Source organism: Typopeltis vanoorti, chromosome 7 (assembly GCF_054136105.1).
Source record: "Typopeltis vanoorti isolate ZY-2024b chromosome 7, IOZ_Tvanoo_1.0, whole genome shotgun sequence".
NCBI lineage: Eukaryota > Metazoa > Arthropoda > Arachnida > Uropygi > Thelyphonidae > Typopeltis > Typopeltis vanoorti.
This window is the reverse complement of record NC_143555.1, coordinates 26,144,648-26,162,349: the sequence shown is the minus strand read 5'-3', so window position 1 is coordinate 26,162,349 and position 17,702 is coordinate 26,144,648. Positions and strand designations below refer to the sequence as shown.

General features: G+C 33.9%; 1 protein-coding gene across 1 annotated transcript in view; it reads left to right on the top strand.

The window, feature by feature from the left end:
- ash1 (histone-lysine N-methyltransferase ash1) overlaps positions 1-17,702 on the top strand; it is a 585,771-nt gene that overhangs the window by 19,157 nt on the left and 548,912 nt on the right. The window contains exon 2 of the mRNA XM_090395574.1: positions 14,153-17,421. Coding sequence (XP_090251700.1) covers positions 14,153-17,421 — 3,269 coding nt within the window. The remainder of the gene's footprint in view (positions 1-14,152; positions 17,422-17,702) is intronic.

The following is a 17,702-nucleotide window of genomic DNA, read 5'->3' as shown; positions in this document are numbered from 1 at the left end:
GACTACCTGAGGGAAGACTTGACCAGTGTTTCCAGAGTTCTTATTTTGGTTTATATTAACCCTCTCATGCACGAATTTCTGAAATCCGTCCACTGTGGTGGACGGATTTCAGAAATAGTAGCCGTCCACCACAGTGGACATGTGCATGAGAGGGTTAAACTGAAGTTTTACTCTAACACTGTAGTCATTTCCATAAATTTTATGATGAATCATTTCATTCACTGAAATTATTTGATCAGGGGTGGCTGCCAATGAATTTATTAAAGAAGTTTTATTTCCAGAGAAGGAAACGAAACTTCTGAATCTAAAATTCTTAATTTGAACACTACAGTGTTCCCTTTTAAAGTATCACAAAAACACTTGCAATTTTAGTTGCTGGTTTTCTCTAAAAGTCATACTGTAAACCAGACATCTTCACTTTCTTCTGTCAGAGCTTTATTTCTGTATGATAGACTTGGTTTTTTCTTAGTAATTAAAAACTCTCAATCTGCATAAACTTTTCCCCTCCCTCCCTCAAAAAAATGTTCTGTTGTCATTGTTATAATGTAACTAATAACTTTTAAATGCTTTTCTTTCAGTATGAAAGACTTCATAAATATCTATCTTCTAGTTCCAGAAATTCTGTTATTTCTCTCATAGTTTTGAGATGAAAAACAAATTTTTCATCTCAAAACAAATAAGTTTTTTATATCATACATAAATACATTTAAATTAAATTAATTATTTCCAATAAATTTTTAATCAATCAATGTATTCGTTTAGTTCTATCAATCTTACACGTGTGTGTGTGTGTATATGTGATTTTCACACAATATAATTTCAGTAACAAAATAAACCAATAATTATAAATACAAAATTTAAAATTGCCATTATCCACTTAATACTATAGTTCATCTGTATATCTTATTTTTCCAGTATCTTTACCCCTTAAGCAGGTTCGCAATTGTAACATAGTATTGTACCAAGATATTTTCACAGCTCGCAACATGAATTCACTTAGTGTAATTATATTCTTAAAATTTTTACTTAACAAAAGTGCATTTTAATACTGTTATTTAAAAAATACAATTATCTTGCAGGTGTACTTAAGGGTCAAAGCTATATAACTGAGAGGAGACCTCCGCATAACCTTCAAAGGAATGCGGGGTACCGACCAGGGCTTCTGACCTAATGTCCAATCCTCACCTTCTCGTGGTGTACCCTGTTGAACGGATGAGCTGGAAATTTTGGATTTAGCCGATCAAATTGTATTCTTACTGGCTTTAACCAAAATTTCAAGTGATGGTACAAAATGAGAGAATTTCATGCTGGCTGGGATGTTGCCCGGTTAAGCAAGGCCCCCGTTGTTTTCATCAAGGAACCAGGGCAAACAGTGAAAAGTCAGCTACTGGAACAAATCCTAAAACTTACCACAACTCAACATCACCATAGTTCAAGATTGGTACTATCAACATAAGAAGCCTGAATGGCAAAGAAATGGAGCTAGCTGAGGAATTGGATAAGTACCAGATCGACATAATAGGGGTGACAGAAAAAAAAGAGACAAAAACTGTTGAGATCTTTTTGAGCAATAAATATAAAATGTTATATTCAGGCAATGACAATCAAGGAAAAGAAGGAGTAGCTGTAGTATTCAACACTAAATACAAGGCTAATCTTCTTGAATGGCAAGCAGTATCAAGTAGAGTGATGTGGGAAAATATCAGAATGGGGGAACTGGACAATGAGACTTATTTGTGCCTATGGTCCCACAGAAGGTTCTACTAAGGTAGAAGTGAAGGAATTTTTTGATTGGGAGATCTAAATAGCAGAGTAGGAAATTATTGTCATACATACAAAAATATTTTGGGAAAATTTGGAGAAATGAGCAAAGCTAATAATAATGGCAAATACCTGTTGGATTTCTGCTCAGGGTATGAACTGGTTATTACTAATAACATGTTCCAACATAAAAATACACATAAATTCACAAGGGGGGGGGGGGGGAGAGACAAGGAGTAAGAAAAGTTTCATTGACTATGTTATTGTTGATAGTGATGTTTTCTCCCTAGTGCAGGACACCAGAGTGCACAGAAGATTTGAAATCGGAAGTGATCACTATTTAGTCTTGAGCAGAATAAAATTGAATTTCATTTTGAAAAGCAGAACATTTAAGAAAGTTTTAAAGTGAATAAAAGTTGAGCAGCTCTCAGATGTGAACTGTAGACTAAAATACACAAAGATTATTGAAGAAAATATGATAGTGTTTGAGAACAGGAACTAAACCTTGGAGATTCAGTGCAGGTCTTCAACAAAACATTGATTGATTCAGCCAGAGAGGTATGTAGTGAGGTTTTCTGCAAGGATAGAAAAATCAGAACTCCATAGTGGACACAAGAAGTTAAAGAGGCAGTGAAGGAAAAGAAGAATGCATATCAAAAGTTTTCCTGGCAAATAAGTCAGCTTGTGCTCTTAGAGAATACAGAGACAAATGTAAGAAAGCTAAACACTGTGTAAAACTAGCTAAACAAAAATTTGGCAATAACATAGAAAATAAATATCAAGAAGGTGGCAAGATATTCTGGAGGTTGTTGAAGAACTCAGGAATTGAGGAAAGAGTGCTGTAAAAGGAATTAGAGATGATAAAGATGACATGAAAACAGGAAAAATAGATATCCTTGAAGTATGGAATAATTACTTTGAAAAACTGCTAAACGAAACAAGCAGTGATGACAGCACAGTGGTTAAAAACACTGACCAGGCATGCAGTCAGGAATACATATCCATACTTGAAGTAGAAAAAGCCATCAAAAGTCTGAAATGTGGAAAGGCAGCAGGAGTAGATGATATTTGAACAGAAATGCACAAGTATGGAGGTATAAAAGTCATATAGTGGCTGCACTGCATTTCAGAAGTCCTGGACAGAGGGACGAATTCCAATAAATGAACAATAAATGAAAAAAGACACTGAATTGGTGTTATGGCTTACTGTGTGTGAGCAAAAAAAATTTTATTTATTTATTTATGATTTTTTTTTTTGCAGCTATAAGATTCAAGTTCTATTTCTGTAGATTCAGCACGCATTGTTACATGCTCATAGGGAACAGAGGATCAGCTTATCATTGACTAATGAATGATTATTTTCTATCACAAATGTCTGATTAATATGATCTATAAAAATTGCTAAAATTTCTTGTATAAATATAGAAAAGAAATAGTTTGGCTTAGTGGGAAGTTGGGTATGCTGAATTTCCTTTAGGATTGCACTGCTGCTATGGAGTTTTAGTGAGGGCTTCATAGTAATTTATTATAGTGAATGAATTTGCTATAATATTATTTGCTACACTCAACTCATTAATAAGTCTTATCACTAATAAAGCTATTGTATTATATAAAAAAGCTCTTATCTACGGCATTTCGAATTGGTATTTGAAATGATCCCCACCCCCCATTCAGATGTTGATACACTCTGATTATCAAAAACAAATTTGAAGTTGATTGAGCCACTATCTGTGACCCAGTTATATGAGAACATTTGATGTTACAAGGCAATAATTTGTAATTAAAAATACTTCTAACATAATGGTCATTTCATTTATTTATTTTTATAAAATTTTGACACCGTTATTAAACAAAATCATCACTAATTTTTAATTTCATTTTTGTCACTAACCAAAAGCATAAACAGTAGCAATAATCAGGAAATTCATCAAGTGAAAAACATAGCAATCTCGAAAAAATTTTTTTTGTTTTGTTTTGTAATATTCATACTGGATTTTAGATTAAGAGCTGCTATAACTGAGTTGGTATTGACATTGCCTTTTGTTAGAAACAGGTTTGCTAAAAAGTCAAGTTACTTTGTCTGTCACAAGCCACTATACCAAATCTGTTGCAGAGATACTAAAAGAATCTCTGCAACAGATCGGAACCATTACGAATATTACAAAACAAAACAAAAAATTTTTTTTTCCAGATTGCTATGTTTGGCAAAGTGTGGGGAAGATCAATATATGATAATCTCCATTTAATAAGAGATCTCATCCACATCGCAAACAGCCAAAATGAAAACCTAGCACTCATCTGCCTTGGTCAGGAGAAGGCTTTTGACAGAGTAGAGCACTAGTACCTTTATGAAGTCCTAAAGGCATTTGGCTATGGTCCTCTCTTTATTGAAACAGTCCAGTTACTATACAGAGATGCGCTCTTCTGTTTTAAAATCAACAGCAGGCTCATCCACACTTTGCCATGCTCTCGAGAGATCAAGCAAGTATGTCCTCTCTCTGGACATCCTTGTGATGAATTTCTTTGTCCCCTGCAACTGAGCCGTCAGGTCTGTAACAACACCCCACTATATATTTCATTTTGTTAGCCTCCATTTCACACCAGATAGACTCAAACTGACCACTACATTGGACGTTGCTACCATTATTGTTTTCTTGTGTTTCTACCCTAACTGGACTTAAGTCATCTGATATGATTAGTAGCACTCCTATTTCTCCTCTTGTATCTGTTCTGTCATTCCTAAAAATAGTATACCCATTGCACCCGATCCCACTTACTATATCTGATTCTGATAGCCAGGTTTCACTAATGCCAACAATTTTACGCCACATCGTATTCAATAAAGTAATGAACTCAACCCCTTTGTTTCTAATGTGCTCCTGGCATTTGTGTATAGACATAATAAATTACCACATAGCCTGTTCTTATAATTAGCTATTACTCTATTTGGTCTTGTTCTAGAATTTTCTCTTTCCCCTCCCCAGACATACTTAAAAGTTCCTAACCAAAGCATATTTTTCCACCCCTTCACTACATACATAACCATGTTCAAAGTCATTCATATCTTTATCTCGTTTGCATACCATAGCTGAACTTTCACACACATTTTTCCCATTCCTCCCTTGATGATCTAGTTTCCCTGCCTCTGCATTAGGTCTCATATCAAGAAGTAATTTCTCCAGGCATCTGATGCCAAATGAATTCAAGTGCAGGCCCTCCTTCGTATACAAGTTTTTTTTTCTGCCATCAGACACACCCTGCATATCTAAATATTCACATCCATATCTTCTACACAGCCTGCATGTGAAACCATTTGCTATCATTGCTCCTCCTTAACTCAGTACTGTCATATCTGGGTAGTCTCACATATGTGAGAGACCAAAAAATTTCTTTCTCACTTCTTCCAACAGACCGTTCATATCTTCTCTCATATAATATTTGTCACTAATTAAATTATTAGTACCTACCAGAACTACCATCTCTTTTACTTTTCTTTTTTGGTTTTCAATTACGTTTGTCATATTTTTCATTTTTGCTCCCAGGAAACTGGAAGTGGTGATTCTCTCGGCAAGTGCAAATTCACATTGAATATATATATTTAAAAAAAAAAAAAAACTGTTACCAAACTTTTGTTCCATTCACAAACACAGTGTCAAGTTAATAATGGTGTAATGAAAGGTTATATTTTTCTCCCATTTACAACAAAGTTAGTGAAATTCTCAAGAAATATGTCTGTACCACATTCATGCCTGTAGCCAAACAAAGATTCTTGCTTCCCCATTTGTTTAATCGTAATGTCACATATTACAAACAAAAGAAAAAAGTGCATGCTCCTCTATGCACCTACTCTCCAGAGAATAGGTGCTTAGAGGAGCATGTTAACCTTAATTAGATGCACATTTTTTTGTTACATAATTAGTCGCATGGAGTCATAATGTCAGAAATGTCCTTACTCCACATCTGATTGCACTGACGGCCAGTACGTGACTGATTTGGTTGGGGACAACAAGAAACTCAGCTACTCCAAACTGCAACAAAAATCCATCATTAGATTTATCAGAAATCAAACTTGAATGACCTCTGGAATCAAATAGATCCCATGCGACTAATTAAAGGTTAAAGATGTGAGAGATCCATCTAATCATTAACTAACTTCTACAGATCCTAATATGCAATCACCTAGACACTATATAGACTGGTTTTAAGTAAAATCAGAGGACACATCAGAGATCTTACACCAGTGCTATGATGATAGTGAGAAAAATATACTAGAATATATGAAAATAATGCTGTACCCTGTCCATCTGAATATAAATCTCAGCTAAAACTTATCAGATTGTTATTCAGCTTTAAATATCAGTCGACTATTTAGACTTGCGTACTGGTTTGAATTCATTATAAAGTGTAATGAATAAATACGACACATAAATAATATAAATAATTAAACACAGTTAATTAAATAATTAAACCTGTATTTTGTCTCGGTCACTAAAACATCTTCAGGGAAACAATATTAAAATTGCAAAAAAAAAAAAAAAAAAAAAAAAAAAAAAAAAAATAAATCACAAAATAAGTAGAAAAGATTATACTGGAAGCCTAAAGTTCTTTGAGGGGCACCCTGTATGAGTGCTGTTGGGCAGGATTAATTCTTAGGCCTCCCATGATTTTTAATGCCATTAAGACAGTTCACAAATGCTAATTTTACAAATAAAATTCTACTGAAAAAGTTGCAACTAGCATGCTATATAAATATTGTGAAAAGGTGCCTGTTCAAAACTAAAGCAAAATCCATATAGTCAAGTGAGTTCTACAGGCATTGTCTCCACATGGACACTGCCTGGCACAAACATGTCAAGTAGTGCTAACCTAGCAATTCCAATACTGAAGTTTATATTCATAAGCTCTCTTGTAAATTTTGAAACTTACGTTTTCTATCATCAGCAGCTTTCTTCAGTCCACTGGATGAATACCTCTTCATGCTTTTTCCATTTTGGTTGATTTTGTGCATCTCTCCACCACAATTGTGCATGACATTTGGCAAGCTTTTTATCTCATCATCCCATCTTACCACTGGTCTCTCTGGTTTCCAGTAATCAGTTCTTGGTGTCCATTCTGTTCTCTTTGTCCATCTGTTGTCATACATACTCACATGTTGTCTAATGCCATTTGCTGCTTTTATATTTCTTTTATAGTTCTTTTTATATTTGGCTATAAAATATGGATGTATCCATAAGATGTTTAGTCAGTAGACTGTTAGTTTAAAACAAACCAGTTAGTGATTCTATAAGACAGTGCAGAATGTTGGTTATGAGGATAGACTGTACTGAGGTCAATACAGTCAGCAGAGTGTGATAGAGGATGGAGGTAGTATGGTTACATGTCTGAATGGTAATTTGCCAGATTGACAATGGGGAGATTTTTTCTATAATGAAACAAGAGAAGGGCCGTATAACTCTCTGGAGTTATAAGTGAAAGTGATGATTAAGAGGGTGATGCAAGTAGCTTTTTTGGATAGAAAGTGGTACGACCACAGAATAGAATGCATTGTCTTACAGGATGGTGAGTGTGTGGAGCAGTGAATGAGTTAAAACAATGGTATTCATGACTAATTTAAATCTCCTGTACTGTTTCTTCTGACTCCATGGTGATCCTGAAGATAATAAGAATTATAATTGTTAATCACTGCTGACCTCATCATCAATTTCCTGATATGTGCTCTCAAGGGGGGGGGGGGTGGATAGGCTACTATGACAGTACTACATGATTGTAGTACTACAAGTTCATATTATTACTAACTGTCTTCCAATCGTTTTTTGTCACCACTCCAATATTGTTGCATTTAACATTTTGGTCTTCCAAAGCACTTCTGACTGTATCACTCTATCTAGATCTTGTTCTTCCTGTTGGTCTTTCTCCTGCCATCTTTGCATCATTTAGATTAACCCTGCTCATGCATTCTTGAATACTAACATTGTCAAGTTCCTTCCTAATATCTCAAGTTTTAATGTGATTCTGCCTTTGATGGCATCTGTTCAGGATACTAATTTTTATCAGAATTCTCATTCAAATTCATAACTTAAAGTCAGTTTGAATACTGTCTCGTATACTGCTAATTTAGTGTTGTGGTTAATTTCTTTTCTATTCCATATAAATTTATATAACTGATTGACCACAATACAAGGCTTACTTATTCTGCTGTCTATTTCCATCTTCACTAAAAACTAAATAGCTAAAACATCCCACTTGTTCTAAAGGTTCCACATTGAAAATGTAGCTGAAGATTTTTATGTTCATACTTATTTTCATAGTTTTGGTCTTTTTATTGCTGATTTTCATAACATTTCAAGTTTAGTTAAAGAATTCTGGAGACTTGTAGTGGATTTATATAGGAGCACATTGTCTGCATACAGCAGACGATATACACCTGATATCAGAAAACTGAGATTAACATCTCTGATTCCGATATCTTATGCCACTTTGTTCCATGTAGATGATAAATAGGAGTGGACATAGTATGCATCCTTGTCTTACACCTGATTGTACATCAGTACCATCTTCCTGTATTTACTTCATTATAAACTGTGTTGAATTTTTAAGAAACTTGGATTAAGTGGTTAAACATCCTGCTCCTAAAATTAATGCACTATAGAACATACATAATGTGCGCTCCTCTCCTTCAGGCTTATAACAAGAACTTCTCATTATCAAAACTTTAATGAAATTAAATGGTTACAACCCTCATCAAATCCAGCAGATAATTGACTCCATGTTCCATCACCTAGGAATTCTCCAACAGAGTTCCAGTCCCTTATATTTCCAGTATCTCGGAACCTATTGGTAGAATTCTGAAGAAGTATCACCTTATTCCCACATTTTCTTATCAGCAAAATTTGTAGTGGATTTATATAGGAGCACATTGTCTGCATACAGCAGACGATATACACCTGATATCAGAAAACTGAGATTAACATCTCTGATTCCGATATCTTATGCCACTTTGTTCCATGTAGATGATAAATAGGAGTGGACATAGTATGCATCCTTGTCTTACACCTGATTGTACATCAGTACCATCTTCCTGTATTTACTTCATTATAAACTGTGTTGAATTTTTAAGAAACTTGGATTAAGTGGTTAAACATCCTGCTCCTAAAATTAATGCACTATAGAACATACATAATGTGTGCTCTTCACCTTCAGGCTTATAACAAGAACTTCTCATTATCAAAACTTTAATGAAATTAAATGGTTACAACCCTCATCAAATCCAGCAGATAATTGACTCCATGTTCCATCACCTAGGAATTCTCCAACAGAGTTCCAGTCCCATATATTTCCAGTATCTCGGAACCTATTGGTAGAATTCTGAAGAAGTATCACCTTATTCCCACATTTTCTTATCAGCAAAATTTCTCATCTGCTACTATCTACAAAAGACAAACTGTCACCTCTATCTTTAGCTGGTGTTTTACCAGATTCCTTGTAAATGTATTTGACATACTGTATATGTCGGCGTATAAGGCAACTCTCAAATACTACAGAAAATCCCTCTTAATCATGGGTTGTCTTATACGGCGAGTATAAAAAGGGAAGCTTAATTTCTTGGATGAACTTTTAAGTAGTTACATTACAATACATCGTTATATAAGAAAATAGGCAGTGTTTATAAACAAATCGGATTAATTTTTTGTTACATAAATTTATTTAAAATATTACAATAGATGTAAGTCTTAAAAAAAATAATAATTATTAACTGCAATTTTCATGTTAATTTTCTTCATCATCTGTTGAAAATAGTTCTTCAGATTCATTGTTTAAATGATTGTCATATGGATCCCAGTTTGAATCCGGTGAATTGATTTCTTTTTCGTCATCATTGTCCCACAACAGATCATCTTCTGTACCATCCATAAGATCAGAGATATCACACTTTTTAAATGATTTATTACAGTCTCTACTTTTACTTTATTCCATGCTTTAATCACAAAATTGCACAACATCACGTGATGCAGCACGCATGGATCCACCGTTTGTAAATGATTTTTCACTAGTCAACATCCAATTATTCCACTCTTCTCGCATGTGATCTTTAAATAGTTTGTTCAAGCAGACATCTAGTGGTTGCAATATAGAAGTTAAACCACCTAGTATAACAGCAATTTTTGTGTTATTTTTTCCTAGAAGACTTTTGGTATTCTCAGTTAAATGACTACGAAACATATCCCATACTAATAAACTGCGTTTCATCATTATACTACCTGGTCATGTGTTCCGCACATTACTTATCCATAATTTCACACCATTTTTATCTGTCCATCCTTTTTCATGAAAATGTACAAAACACCTGAAGGAAATTTTATCTTAGGTTTAGTTTTACATTTGAAGATGATCATTGTTTTAACTTGGTTCCATCAGTCAAACATGACAACACAACTGTAAATCTTGTTTTTTCATGAACTGTACTTCGAACTAGCACACTCACTATCTTTAGACTCCACTGTTTTATTGCTTAACATATCAAAGCTCATAGGAGTTTCATCTAATATTTTGTTGGAAATATGGATGAAATTCTTGAGACAAGAATTTATGTTCTTCTCTCAACTGAATAATAAATTTATGGAAACTGGTAAGTTTGTGGTCAAGATATGCTGGTAGTTTTTGAGCAATTTTCGTTTTCTGTCATATTACCAAATTTTTTCTGTTCATAGAACGATTACACCAACCTGAAGTAGTTTGAAATTCTATACTTTCATCCCGATTCAATCCTGACTATTTTAGTGCATATGCTCTAATCATATTTCTTGTAACAAGATAACCTTTGTTCAAATACCCATTCTGCAAGGTGAGTGATATTCCAGTTGCGGCCATCGGGTGATCCTCGTTTTCATCACACATTTTTTCTTTGGCAGTTTTTTTAAAATATCTTCTTTCTTCCTCCATTCTCTTACCATCTTCTCAGTCATGTCAAATTTTCTTGCAGCAGCACAGTTATTAGTTTGCTTTGCGATCGTTTGAATTCGATCTTCATACTTTCTTCATTTTGTTGCTGGTTCCATGATTTTAAATGCCAACAATTTTTATAATCCTAAAATTAAAAAAAAAATGCAAAATTAATAATTAATTAAAATTTGGGCTAATCACTTTTAATTAGGATAATTCGTGTAAATACTAAATGTATGCTATGCAAAAATATAACGGATATGCATAGATATAAAAATAATGGATATGACAAGAATACCTAATGTTGCATTAATACAAGAAAGAAGAAATTGGGTGGCCGTCTTATACAACCAACATAAGCTTAAAACCTAAAAATAGCTTAAAATTTAGGCCTCATCTTATACGCTGGTCGTCCTATAAGCCGACATATATGGTAATTTGGTAGGCCGGCCATTCTGTGGAAAAAAGAATCAATGAACATCAATATTACATTGAATACATGAAACTTCAAAAGTCTGATATGGCAAAGAGTAATATTGATACTAAACACAGTATCTGGTGGGATGAAGCTCATCTTCTCAATAGAAGCAGTTTTAAATTTGAATGCCTTTTCAAAGAAAGTTGTGAATTCCTTTTACTTTGGCCATACCTGAATCAGAATGATTGTTTCTTTCTCTCTCAAAAGTTTGGGAGATTCTCATTTTATGCAAACATTCAAAATAATTTTAATATTAATTTCTAGCTCTCAGCAATTCATTTTAATTGGTAAACCAATTTTTGTATATGCCTTGTATTCCTGTTCTTTGATTTGCATGTTTCTACACACTGATGATGTACCATTATTTTCAGTACAAAATATCTGTACTTTCATTAAAGTTAATTACTAGTTATTGTGTAATTTGTTGTTTACAGTTGACTCTCACCATATCAAATTACATGATAATGAATTTGCTCATTATGATAGACTTAAAAAGACCTGACAAAGTTTTACAGATACGGAACAAATGTTAAATTGAATAGGAACTATCAACTATAACAAACTGTTCCCATGGCTCCTGCAAGTTTCCTTTGGTGGGAGTCAGCCATATAAAGAGCTGTGCAAACGACATACAAACAAAAAAATAAATTGTGGTACCGAATTCATAATGCCATACTTATAATTTCTAGCACATCACTGTATTTTGAGATATACCAGACAGTGAAACTGGTGGACCTGATTCTTCCTGATACCACCTTTTCCAAGTCTTTAATTGTTAATGCTCTAAATTTTTATTTTATTTTATTTATTTATTTTACATGTAACTTCCACTGATGAAAGATTAGGAAGCTATAGTACTATTAATACTATTGGTGAGTTAATCATTTTCTTTCTATTATTATTAAAAAAATATGGTAACAACTTGGTGTTAAAGTAAAACTTCAGTTTACTTTAGTAAATTGAAGTTTTATACTAATATAAACGAAAATAATTATCTGATGTTTCAACCTTCATACCAATTTCATCAGTTGGAGTATACACATGTATACAAAGAAACATGCCATGTTACAATTCACATAATATGCTGAAGTCCCACTAATTTGGTCAGCCGTTAATACTACTGGCCTGATCTTTTGTGAATGAAGAAAAAAAAGTCTTGCTACATCACAACTAAAGTTCTGTTATTATCTGTTTGGCTACAAATCATTAAGAGATATATTAAGCTAGAGAGCAACATGCTCCCATGTAATTACTCGTCTATAAATTTCATGCTGGAGGCTTAATGGATTTTTTACAACGCTCAGAAAGGATTAAAACAGAATTTAATACTTCCTATATTTCGTCTCAGTCAATGAGACATCTTCAGGGATTACAAAAAAACTAATGTAACATATAAACAATACTAAGCCCAACCACATGGGTGACACTGAAGTCCTTTCTAGGTGGAGCGCCCTCTAAGGGCATTTGTAGGTGGCCTGGAATGTAAAGTGGGACCTCTGGTGATAAGTGTTTCCCAAATCTTAGGAAGCTTAATGCAACCATATTTGTTAAGATTTGGTTGATTCCTGAGAGCTGCTGCTGATTCTAAGAATAGTCTCTCTTTTTTGAATTTGCTGTGGTGAAGCATGGTGTTTTTTTTTCCATGAGATCCTGTGGGTTGTATCCAAGGATACAACGCACAGGATATCATAGATAAATTAAAATCAGGATATCATAGATAAATTATAACAAAGATAGCATAGATGGTGGTGGCCAATAAGGGATGAAATTATCGTATAGAGTTTAAAATAAGGATTTGTTGGAGAATTTGATGAATGTTATGTGGACTGAATGTATGGCATTCTAATTCTTGCAATTTTTATGCCACCATTATTGTTTAGATTGGGATGCTTGATCAAAATTTCACAATTAGGAATAACACTGATGTACAGCACCTACAGAATGATTTCAATAAGCTGGAATAGTTGACAAATGATAATTGCTGTCACTTCATTGTTAGAAATTGTAAAGTTATGCATTCTGGCATGGTGAGATTTCCAAAGGGTATATTATATTGGTAGGATTATGCTACAGAAAACTTATGAGGCTGGAGATCTTGTTGTTATGGTGGATAGCAATTTGAAGTTCAAAGATCACATTGTAAAAATTGCAAACACAACTTGTAGGATAATTGCAGTGTTGAAATGAACAACATCTAAGGATAGGAAGTCATTTTGCTTCATTCCAAAGCTTCTCTGTAATCTCACTAGGACTACTGTGCAATCCAGGCCAAGCCAATTTAGCTTAACATTCCTTTAGCACGTCCTGATAACCCATCTGTCCCTATTGCCAAATTTTTACCTAAGTTATGCAACAGCTCTTGAACTTCATTCTCACATGCCTCCTATATCTCTTCATCCAGTGTATTGGTAGCTACATTGGCATATTATACACACTTAGGGATTAAAAACTGCCAAAAGCCACAAAGAAGAGTGCCAAAAATGATATTGGAATTATGGAATTTAGATTATGGGGACAGATTGAGAGTATGGGAATTGCAGATACTGGTAAACAGGAGAAAGTAGGGTAATATTATAGTGGTCTACAAACTTCTGAAAGGGTGTTATAGGTTATCAGTTGATGAAAATTTTCATTATATGGAAGGAGGGGGAGATCCATGGAATATTGCGTGCTGTTAAGGCAGTGGTGAGAACTAGATTTTTATTTACAGAGCAGTGAGTGAGTTGAACAGTGTGCCTGTTGAAGTTGCGAGTTTCAGAGAAAGCATGAGCCAACTGGTGTGGGGGAATCTATGGCCTCCCTTGACCTGGGGGGGGGGTCTCAGATAATAATAATATAATAGGAATTAAGTAATGTCATAGAGTCCATGCCACTGCTTCTCATGGTCTTGCACCTTCTATGAAGGGAAATAATAATATTTTGCATTAAAGTTCATAGCATGATTGCTTTTTAATATCAGTTTATCTTTCATAGGATTCTCCAAATGGTTCACTCCATGAAGGGCAGCTCAGAAAATGTTCAACATCAGGCAGTATCCGGAATCATAAAATCAGTGGCAGCAGAAGTGCGTCATCCTCAAGTAGTACAAGATCTGGTAGTAGCAGTAGTACTAATAGTAGTACTACAAATAGTAGCAGTAGTAGTTCTAGTACAGGTAGTAGCAGTAGTAGCAGCAGCAGCAGCAGCAGCAGTAGTGGCAGCAGCAGCGGAAGTAGTAGTGGAAGCAGCAGCAGTGGTGAGAGTAGTAGTGGAACTAGTAGCAGCAGCAGTGGCAGTGGCACCAGTAGTGATTCTGACAGTGAAAGCTGTAGCAGCAGATCTGATGGTCACTATTCGACTTCACATAAACTTGTTACAAGAAAAAAGTGGGACAAAAATAAAGATCCATTTCCAGCAAGTCATTGTAAGTCTCGCTATCCAAGTATTGACAGTGCGAAACAAAATTCACATATTCAGAGTTCTGAATGTCATAAAAGAACATTGAGCAAAAGAAAAGATTTAGTAACAAAGGGTACTAAACAATTTCATAGAGATCATGATGCAGTTAGGACTAAAAATAAATCTCTGTTGATAAGTGATGGAGAAGATTCATATTCTGAACGAAGTCTTTCATCAGATTCTGAAGATCAAGCTGAAAGCCTCAGGGAAGCATTTGTGATGTGGAGAAAAGTAGAACAGCAACAGCAAAATGGCTTTTCTGGAGATCAGGATAATATTAAAGATTACATTGTTACATCTCAGCTTGAGTTTGCTACTTGTGAAATGGATAGCAGCAGTTCTCGTATAAAACATAATGAACAGGTTTCTTCTAGGCTGACTGAATCAAATTTTGAAGTAAATCACATTAAAGAAAGTGCAAAAAAATTTGAGTCTTTCAGCACAATTGACTCGACAAGTTTTCTTGAGGAAACAAAGGTCAATTCATCTTTAATTCATCCTCCTGTATCATTAGATTTGGATTCTTTGCCTGTGAACTCTCGATCTAATGTATCTCCAGATAGTGGTATTCAGTCTTCTGGTGATTCCCCACTTCAAAATGAGTGTGATTTAAATAGTGGTATTTCTTCTCTTACTGAAGAACAAACTAGTTCCTTGCATTTTGTAGTGTCTCAGACTGTAGAGCTACATGAGGAAATATGTGATACCGTGGAGGAAGAAAAGGAATCATCAGTTAGTCATTGTTCACATACTCCGTCACCTCCATTACTTACTCCATTGGAATCATTGTGGTGTCAAGATATTGATGATAGGTGTTCCGATAGTGATAAACAGAGAAATCAAGGTGATGATACGCCTGCACCTCTTCTTACCCAAGAAGGCTTGAATATTGGGGATATGGGCAGTGTTACTAGAAATGACAGTAGCAGAGATTTAAATTCAGATTCATTTCTTGATTATGAAAATAAGGAGGTATGCTCCTTATTAATGGAAACATCCAAACAAACTTTAACAGTTAATAATTCACTAGAAAAAATTAGAACTGATAGCCAAGATATGGAAATTCTCAAAAGCAATTCTTTATCTTTTCTAGAAAAGAATGGTTTTTCTGCAATTAATAAATCTTCATTAGAAAAGCATAACCAAACTCAGATTAAGAATGCTGAAAAAGAGTCATCTAAAGAAAAATGTATAACAGAAATATCTGTTATTGAGAGCCTTGTGATATCAAATAGCAAACAAAGATTACTTAATTCAAGAAGACAAATAGACAATAATAAAACTGACAATGAATTGCAAATGCTTATTCAAAGTGTACAAGATTCTATTTGTTCTCAATTCCAAAGTCTAGAATCTGATGCTTTAAGTGATCTAGAATTTAATGAACTCACCATATCTCATGATAGTGATAGCATTACAACCACCCATGTCTCCTGTAATGGAAACCATGAAGAGGATAGCTACAAAAATAACAAAACCTCTTTAAATGCATTTAGTAATTTATCCACTGAAAAAATATTAACAAATTTAGAAATACCCTGCTGTGAGATTGAAAAAAATAAACTACTGTCTAATGATAAAAGTATTGCAAATGCAGTAAAGAAAATGAACCGTTTAAGAAAGAAACATTCTCTTGTTATTGAAGAAAAAATTAAGAAGACTGTTAACAAAACGATCAATTGTAAGTGTTCTTTTTCACCAGATTCAAAAAATGAAATTAATGATGATAATTGTACAAACCCATTTATGAAACAGAAAGAAGTACAAGAGAACACACCACTAGGTGAAGTTAGATTAGCTTCTACCAAAATAAACAAATTTGCAGATCACAGTATCGAAGTAAGTGATCTGTTACCTTTAGTGCAATCAGAAAAAGTCTTCATTGAGTCTGTTGATAATCAGCCCTGTCTAACAGAAGAAAGAAACACAGATTCTGGGACTGAAACAGTGTTATCCACAAAAAGTGCCTTTTGTTCTGCACAGTACGCTGTGAAATCATCAGATGTCGAAGAACAGATTAATACAAATCCTGACTTTCCTGAACAAGAAAAGCTAGATACTGTAGAAAAACTTCATGATGAAATTCAAAATAGAGCTTTAAAAAGAAAAAGCAGGTGTGAGAAAACCAAATTAAATGAACAAAATCAAAAAGATAAAATTTCAGACAATGATATACCAGTTTGTGAGTCAAAGATTAAAACATTTAGAAATAAAAAGCTAAGTCTGAAACAAAATTTATCGAATAATAATAATTTTGTTAAGCAACCATCTCAGACAGCTTTGAGTCCTTCAAAAGAATCTGTGTTAAATCAGGAATTATCTGTTAATGTTTTATGTAACACTGACTGTACTGAAGAGAGGGAAGATATTAATCGATGTGAAGTTCAAAACAAATCGGAACACGAACCACATATTTTTATGGAAATGCCGGATGTGTCACTTACAGATAAAAATTGCAATGTTTTACCTTCTTTATCTTCTCAAAAGAAAGGGAAAGCAGCTGCAAAGAAAGCCCCTTTAAAACCAAAAGGGAGCAAAATAAAAACTAAACCTTATGAACATCAGATTACTGATTCCATAAAGTGGAATAAAAAGACATCTATGGATCATTCAGAGGTACCTTCTGATATGAGATGTTTAACAGCAGAAATGTGTGTTTCAAAAGTAAATAGAACACTAATAAGTAAAGTAGAACAGATACAGTTATCAGCTGCACATGTTTTGAATAGTGCATGTTCATCTGATGGAAAAATTAGTGATGAAATTATTTGCGAAGAAAAACTAGAAAAGAAACAGAACTTAAAGCAAAAAAGAATATCAAAATTAAAAAATACTTTTGATTTATCAAAAGTGGAAACAGAATTAACAGACAAAAAACTAAGCATCTTTAAAGCAAAAAATAAAACAAAATTAAAAACAGTGACTCCTGAGTTTAGAGATGAAATAACAAAAGAATCATTTACACAAAAACAAAATATAAAGAAGCAAAAAAACCGAACCAGGCCACTTTATCGTATCAATGATAAAAATATTAAAGTTGAAAAAAAAATCACAAAGCAAAATAAGATAATTACAGATGATCAGA